The 8,372-nt window shown below is 40.6% G+C and overlaps 1 protein-coding gene across 1 annotated transcript; it reads right to left on the reverse strand.

Moving 5' to 3' along the window:
* Nucleotides 1-1,562: 1,562 nt before the first annotated feature.
* On the reverse strand, nt 1,563-7,564 carry LOC116385944 (neuronal acetylcholine receptor subunit alpha-2-like). Its single transcript, XM_031851771.1, has 8 exons — nt 7,382-7,564; nt 5,408-5,559; nt 5,186-5,230; nt 4,953-5,062; nt 3,824-4,043; nt 2,690-3,192; nt 1,886-2,309; nt 1,563-1,806 (listed from the first exon to the last, which is right to left on the reverse strand). Exons 1-8 carry the CDS (start codon nt 7,446-7,448, stop codon nt 1,681-1,683), a joined length of 1,647 nt encoding a protein of 548 aa, XP_031707631.1. The 5' UTR covers nt 7,449-7,564; the 3' UTR covers nt 1,563-1,680.
* Nucleotides 7,565-8,372: the final 808 nt, after the last annotated feature.

Here is an 8,372-nt window from a genome sequence, read left to right on the forward strand (position 1 = left end):
GGTTACTGGTTTTGGCATGAAATTGAAAATGCTCATGAGGTGGCCAATAGTTTGGGGTTCGGTGAGGAAACACGGAATCTATTAATGACGTCTTTATAACTTTATAACAGGAAACCAGCCAGAACATGATGACCTGTAGCAAACTGTAAAAAGATATATCTTTTGTAATTAACATTACTGAGTCAATAACGTTATGGTTACGGGCACTATAATAATGATCTAATAGTTGTCACTTGGTTTAGTTGGCCTTAGTTTGGTGAAGAGTCCTCTCCGCTTTATCGGCCCGTAGTGCAAACACTTCACACTGCTCCACCCACTTACAACAAGGAGTGCATTTGTTGTCAAAAGTTTTTTAATGATTTTTTTTTTGTGCTACTTTGATTAAAAAGTGTGTATGATGTGACACGATGAGCAAACACTCACATGATTGATAGTGTCGGCCCAAAAAACGGATGACAGCATGCTGCACATTTGGATTTATTTCCTCTTTTTGTTGTTGCCACTGCGACGCAGGAGAAGTTATCAAAAAGTGTCTCTGTCGTGCATTCTGGAAGAATCTCTCTTATGTGTTGTTCAGAGTTTTATCTTTTCTGAGAAATTGTGATTAAAGTATAAAATGTCCAATTTTTCATTTATGAGATTCTTCTAACAAGCCCTCGACCTTTAGACTGCTCTGTTTGATTCATTGTAAGGCCAGTGTGTTTGTCACATGTCGACCTTGTAACACTGAGAGCATGTTGTAAATATTTCAACAAACCTATTCGTTTCTGTGGGTGTCTCTCGCTTTTCTGGATAAAACACCTGATTATTAATATTCATTGGAAAACACTGGATAAACATAATCTTGTGACTCAGATTTGTGTCTTAAAAAAAGTTGGCCCAACTTTTTACAATTTAATTAGCTGAGAAAACACCTTATATTGTGCTTTTAAAATCCTATTATATACATACTCCACGCTATGAACACAATATGAGGCTGCACGTTTTCAGTAAGGCAATACACATCTTTCTTAGGCTAGTTAGCAACTTAGCATCAAAACAAAATGAGTTAAAGATATTCCACACATGCAGTGTTGTGCATGTTTTAAGTTTGTTATTGTATGTTTGAATTGAGGCCTGCAAAGGAAAGTGCAAAGTATTGTTGAGCTGAATACATCATGTGGATGCTAATGGAGGAGACACAAGAGAAGACGAAGTATCTTATGATTGACAGCTTCTTGTGTTCAAGTGTCCTCATTCAGTCTGCAGCTGAAAATGCTTCAGTTTGGATTTTTCTCCTAAATGCTACGTAAGTGTGTTGTTTTCTAGTCGGCGTGAACATCTTCCCACCTTGCTTTAGTAACACAAGGATCAGTTACATCTGATACTTCTTTCTTTTCAGTCTTCCACACACCTTTTGACAGTTTTCACTTCACTTTTTTCTTCAGTTAATATTGACTGATTGACTTTGGCATCATCTTTTCAGCTAAGACTCAGAAAAACTATATTCTGCTGAAATCAAAAGACATACACAGTATAAAAAAGAACATGAAAGATTTATTAATCAACTTGTTTGAAAGAAAAGAAGTTACATTATTTTTTTTATTTTGTGCTACAGCTGAAACAACAATTTTGATAATCGTTTGAGGCAAACATGCAGATTAATTGCGTTATTAATTCTTTCTGATTTCCAGTTTGGTTCTAGAACATCCCAGAGAGCCACGGAGGCAGGAAGAGCCCGACGGTCCCCAGCAGACACACTATAATGAACATCCAGAGGAAGATCCGGTCCACAACCATGGCGACATACTTCCAGTCCTCCTTCACCTGTAGAGACGGAAAAGACAAAAAGAAGATTAGACAGGAGTTGAAATAAATCACTTCCTGTCACCACGTCAGCACTCACTGAGAAGTCTGCTTCCTCGGCTCTGAGATGCTCTGCGATGTAGGTGACCCCCTCCAGGGCCGATACCACCGCAGGAGACAGAGCGGAGGCCATAGGGCCCTGGATCGAACCATGCTCCACAGGAGGGGTGTCCCAGTCCAAGCTGAGTGGGGAGAGTCTCTGTGGGAGGAGGATGTAACCCAGAGATGGAGGGAGAGGAGGAGAGAGGGGAGAAATCCTCGGCCGGCCAGCTACCTTCACCCCAAACCTCCCCAGATTATCTGCGTCTGTGTAACCGTGGACATCGCAGTAGTGCGTTTCATCTCTGGCGTCCTCCTGGGAATCATAAAGATCGATGTCAGACTCCTGAGTGACCCAGGTGGATGAGATGTGGGCGGGGCCTGGAGTCCGGACGGGGAGGAGTTTATCAGTCAGGTGGTGCAGCCTGAGGCAACAAAGCAAAGAGCAGGCAGACACAGTTAGAGTCTAGCTGGTGAACATAGAAGAGACAGCTAAAGAGACAGATGTTTTCCTCAGGAGTCGGTGGAGACCAGAAACAGAGCTAACAGAGAGAGAATATTTGACCTAAATTCATCAGTTGGACACAAACAAGACTCCTAATGAAGCATAATGTTGCTCTGCTGGATGTGTAAACAAGCATTCACCATATCAACTTAAACTCATGTTTACTGAGGTAATAAATCAAGAGAGAAGTAGAGTCATTTTCTCATAGACTTCTATACAACCAGAGGAGTCGCCCCCTGCTGGCCAGGAGAGAGAATCGGCTTCACTCTGCGGAGCCCGAGGCCTTCTTTGTTTGCTCACCTTGCAGGCCTGACACCGTGTTGTGGACGCTTCATGCACAGCCAGCGAGGCACCGCCGACAGGAAAAGCCCGTGAACCCATCGAGGCATGGTGTGAGTCTCTGACGAGCGGTGGTGCACGTTCAGCATGAACACGGTGATGACGATGGACAGCGTGACGAAGATCATAGTGAAGAGCAGATACTCCCCGATCAGCGGTATGACCAGCGACGTGGACGGGATGATCTCCGTGATGAGCAGCAGGAAGACGGTGAGCGACAGCAGCACGGAGATGCACAGCGTGATCTTCTCGCCGCAGTCCGACGGGAGGTAGAAGACCAGGACGGTGAGGAAGGAGATGAGGAGGCAGGGGATGATGAGGTTGATGGTGTAGAACAGCGGGAGGCGGCGGATGACGAAGTAGTAGGTGATGTCGGGGTAGATCTCGTGGCAGCAGTCGTATTTCTTGGTGTTGTAGGTTCCCACGGCGTTGACGATCGCCCACTCTCCGCTCTCCCAGTAATCCTAGGGATGAAAATATTTGATCGATTGACGAAAGATATTGTTCAGACATTCATGGTCCACAGAGGATGCACCCAACCTGATAATGACGCTGGCTGAAAAGTGAATGGATCACCAAAGAGGAACATGAATGTTTGTACTAATTTCCTGGAAATCATGACCATCCAGTATTTGTCAAGACACAGAGGCGCTAGAGAAAAAGTCAAACAATCACACAAGTCATCCTCTTTAAACCATGAATATCTGCAACAAATTTCATGACAATCCATTCAATTGATGGGAAGAGATGTCCCTCTGGACCAGAGTGGTGACTGATGTCAGTATATTTCAGTGCAGAAGAATAGGAATGTAAAACACAGATAAGAAAACCTCAGAAATCGCTCCAGGAAAAAGTATTCATGCATTTTGTTTTCTCCAGAAGTTAATTCTGCAATCCAACGTGCTGAAAACTATTTTGTTAATTAAAAAGTAAGCAGCCAGAACATTTAGCTGGCATCCGTCTGCAAAACAAAATGTTAGAAAGGAGCATGTGTGGACCGAAGACAAGAGAAGGTAAAGAGGCAGAGCTGGCAAACCACGACAGAACGGAGGCGCCAATTGTGTCTAAATGGCACAAACTCAAAATGAAAAGAACCTTCAGGTCCACCGTGTTCTCGAAGGGCTCCAGGTCGATCTTGGCGCGGTCGTACGTCCAGGAGCCGAACTTCATCTTGCAGCTCTGCTGGTCGAAAGGGAAGAAGGTGACGTCGATGGAGCAGGAGGACTTGTAGATGGCCGGGGGAACCCAGCAGACACGACCGGTGTGGAAGAGATGGGCCTTGGTCATGTGGGTGATGGTGAACTCTCCGTCTGCACTGGAAAAAGAAGAGGATGAGGGGAGGAAGCATAGCATTTGAGACACGAAAAACAAGCAAAAAGTATTGAAAATTGACACCAATACCAAGACAGCAAAGTTGAGGTATCATCTGGATAAAAAGGATGATTTTTCTGTCGTTATTTTGTTCAGCAAGGCTCCAAAGTTTCCGTCTTATTGCGTTTCAAACTCAAAATCTGAATAATTAAACCTTGAGCGATGCCCCTTTTACTCTTTTAATAATTGATCAACCGAATGTTAACCACGCTGCATTCATGATGCAAGCTCATTTGCACAAATGCTGACGCGGGAGAAAGTTTACTCTCCATCCAGACAACATTAAGGATTAATACTTCCTCGGGGCCCCGAGGGGAGGAAGCCAGACTTTGACTAAAACTGTGTGATGCAAGATCGCTGCACAGATGCAATGCAATCAGGGTCCTTTATTCAACAGGATGATTTGCATTTATCACCAATTGGTGTGCAGGGAAATACAATCGAGCTGTTTGGCTCCATATAAGTGACCTTCCCTCACTCACACGCTCTTCAGTGGACGAGGACATTGTTATGGATCAAGCGGGTAATTGATCACTACAGGTAATTTCCAGTTCCACCTACAGAAATCCAAAGTCGTGCCTGTTTAAGTGTGTCCTTGGCTGTCTGTGCTTGTGACACAGCCTTCCTTGTATTCGGAAAAATGGCAACAAACTGCTTTTGGGCAAGAAGCAAACTGTATAAAGTGTGCCCTTCACTTGTAAACTTTAGTTTAGTTAACTAACAAAACTTCCTCAACAAACTTCCTTCAAAACTTATGTTTTTGTCCTTTAACCGTATGATTTCCTCTTGTTCTCACTCCATCTTTCTACTAGATTTGTGCAGCTGCAGTTGTTAGCTGCTGAATGTTTTGTACTTGTTGTACAGCACAATGTCCGGCACCCAGATGAGCTCAGAGGGGACTCTGATGGACGTCACATTGTCGAAGTCGGACGGACTCCACTGCAGCTTATAGTCGGTCCATTCCTGCCAAAACCGACACGGTTTTTAAGACAATAAGCAGTTTCATAGTTTTCATACAAGAAAGGCCAAATCAAAGAGATGAATATTGGTGCAAAGTATTGAATCACAGGTCAGTTTCTTCCATACCTGTTTCAGCCACACGTTGGTCGTCATCATCTGATTTTTCTCGTCCTGTTTTTGATCCAAACATTGACAAAAACAACTGGTTTAGAAGGAATTCTTCTTCTTATTAGACTCTCATATGTGAGAATGATTGTTTATGAACAGCACAATATTTAGAAAGCAGCAATAACTTTGATATATCTTTATATTTTTGAAGCGGTGGTCAGTTTTTTTGGGTGTTCCCACCACGTCTATCAGCTGTGCGATCGAGAGGCCGAACTTGACGATGACCACGTCGGTGATGTTTCGAGCCGGACGCGTCCACTTGCTGTAGCTGCCAAACAAGCTCCTGAAGAGCTCGTCCTCAGTGTGGACGCGGCTCCAGTCTTCAGCCAGCACTGACGGACGGAGACGGAGACGAGGGACATCACTTATCTGTCCCTGATTTGTACTTCAATCCAAACACACTAAAATCCAACAACAGGAGCAACACACACAGACTTTATAGTTGTTTAGCCTCTTTTTTGTTGTTGTTTTGTGTCTCTTTGTGGTCGTTTTGTGTCTCTTTGTGGTTGGTACGTATCTCATTGTGTGACATTTTGCAGGTGAAGGGCTATAGTTTGGTTAGCTGAGCTTCATATTCACCATACAGACACAAGGGTGCGAAGGATATTCTTATCTACTTTATTTAATCATCCAAACGTTGTAAATAGTAAGAGCTTATGATCTATTGAGCAAATGATTTAGTGAAGCCTTTAGTTACAACTCATAAACACTGTGAAGACTGCGTTATGAGAGAGTTAGTTATTAAAGAGTTTATGAGAGCGAGACCAAGCATTTCTCACAGAAATGTTAATAATGCAATAAATCCAGACGGTTCTTGGCACAACTGAAACTTGATTTTGTTTTCTGTCAGTCATCGCTCATTAGACTCGTGATTTCATTATTGCAATAAACCTCTTTAATCCTCAGTGTTCGACCTTTTGTGTCAGAGGAGATTTGATTTGTCTTCCAGGTTAAATGAACAGTAGTAAGAAATGTACACATCTTCTTTTCCCGTTCACTTCACGAGCAGCTCTTCTTCCCTCGGTCTTCTCTGAACACACAGCTTTGAACTCTCTGGCAACCTGGCATCACCGACAAGCAATTTAGGATTATCCAGAGTAGGAAACAGCCAGCCAAGAGCACACACTGTGCAAACGTGTGTAATGCCAGTTTCTGTGATTATATTGTCTATTTATAACCAACCAAATGATGTTTCAGGTGAGGCTCTGCCAGTGGAGCAGAAACATCTCATTGCATTGTGCTGCAGTTTTTGTTTTTCTGCAGATTGAATTTAAAACAGATTATTCTGCTCAATTCTCAGGTGCAGAACAATTCTAAACTGTTTAAAGGAAACTGTGGCAAATAGTTTGTAAAGGTTTTTATAACATTCATCGTCACGTCAACATCAAGGATCACATCTTGTTTATTATTCAGTTGAACTAAAATGAATGCATAATATAAAAAAAACATTTTTAATGTCATTTTAAATGGTTGTAGAGAGTTTTAGAAGGATGAAATTCATGGTAAAATATTTTTTAATATGGAATATGGTGAAATAAAATAAGATTGTTTGTAAGAATATACTACTTGAATATACTACTTGAAAATGATTAATACCTACTGCAAAATAACTAAATCATGTATGTCTGTAATGTCGCATCTTTGTTGTTATTGTCTACTTAATGCTTTTATTTTGTGTCATGCTTACGTTTTATGCAGAACATCTTATTTTAATTGTGTACTGATTTATTTTTTTACATTTTATATATTTTTTTGTCTTTATATGTAAAGGTTCCATGTTGAATTGAAAAAAATTGTATTTGGTTTTGATTATGTTTAGTACTGTAAATGATGCCTTTAGGTCCTGTATATATAAAATAAAATAGCAAAATCATCCTTATAAGTCCTGATAGAAATAAGAACAATGGTGAGTTTCATAATTGTACTGCAAAAATATGACAATAAGATTGTTGAAGGAATTTGAAAATTACGCACAGACGTTTCTTTGTGATACAACAGGAGGTTGAATACTATACAAATATTATAAAGTCCCAAAAAGTATAGGCTAAAGTCGTGATAGGACAACATTTGAATGCTACTTTAGTAGCCTGTAGGTTAAATATCAGCATGATTGAAATCACATCATTTAAGCTGCGGTTTCACCGTCACACTCACCGGAGTGGATGCAGATCCAGCAGCAGCAAAGCGCTGAAATCAGCGTGAAATCTCTCCTCGGCTCCATTTCAATCAGCAGAAATACATCACAGATTATGTAAAAAATGAAGTTCAGGTTGTCTTAAAAAATTATTTTGCCTTTGTTTTCCCATCGTTCGTCTCCATAAAACAGTCTGGGGATGGATCACACCCTCCCTGTATACATTGTGAGTACCTGTCGTCAGCCTCCTGTGATACCGTAAAGGGGCTGGGCTCAGTCTTATGGTGACGTTATCATTTGTTATGCATTAACATCTTTAAATGTAACAATTGTCTTACCATGGTGCCGGATTTGGAGGGAAATTTCAGGACATTTAGTAGTCTATACTTTTTGTTATGCTAAAAGTACTATATGTTGAGTGTTCCCATGTTATACTAATATATACCTCTACACGACATTTATTGTATAACTTTAGTTGGATTCTTTGCAGATCAACTAATATATTACATATTATTATAGGTGACTGTCACATACACATGCATTGATCTATCTGTACCACACGGGGCGCCAATGCTCTGCATCTCCTGGTCATTCTACAGCACAGTGAAACCATATGTGATTAAATCGGGGATGGAAAGAGTACTGGAATATTGCACTCAAGTAAAAGTAATGTTTTAAAAAATAGATTTTAATCAAGTAAAAAATGCATCCATACAAAACTAAAAAATGGACCAGTTCAGGTGTATAATGAGAACTTGAAACAACCTAAACTGCACATTAATGGTGGTTATTTACAGGTATCTAATCGACCAATTAATTCAATTTATTTAGAAAGGTAGGAGCATGTAAAAAATAACTTTTTTATTTTTATTTACATTACATTGATTTATTTAGAATTTTCCGTATATGTTAACTGTTAATTTTTTTGGTTATTCTTGTTTTTTAAATATTATTTGTAAAGTTTAATCTATTCATCTAATTTAAACTATATGCAGGATGTGCTACAAGGCT

The sequence above is a fragment of the Anarrhichthys ocellatus genome, unplaced genomic scaffold (genome assembly GCF_004355925.1).
Source record: "Anarrhichthys ocellatus isolate YVR2014 unplaced genomic scaffold, GSC_Weel_1.0 scaffold12, whole genome shotgun sequence".
NCBI lineage: Eukaryota > Metazoa > Chordata > Actinopteri > Perciformes > Anarhichadidae > Anarrhichthys > Anarrhichthys ocellatus.

What these genes read in the sequence shown, in the direction of transcription:
- LOC116385944 (XM_031851771.1), bottom strand. Translation starts at nt 7,448, where the DNA reads ATGGAGCCGAGGAGAGATTTCACGCTGATTTCAGCGCTTTGCTGCTGC. An exon ending in TCGCACAGCTGATAGACGTG is followed by an intron (nt 5,231 to 5,407) that starts GTGGGAACACCC and finishes GATCAAAAACAG; the next exon opens with GACGAGAAAAATCAGATGAT. An exon ending in CCAACGTGTGGCTGAAACAG is followed by an intron (nt 5,063 to 5,185) that starts GTATGGAAGAAA and finishes CGGTTTTGGCAG; the next exon opens with GAATGGACCGACTATAAGCT.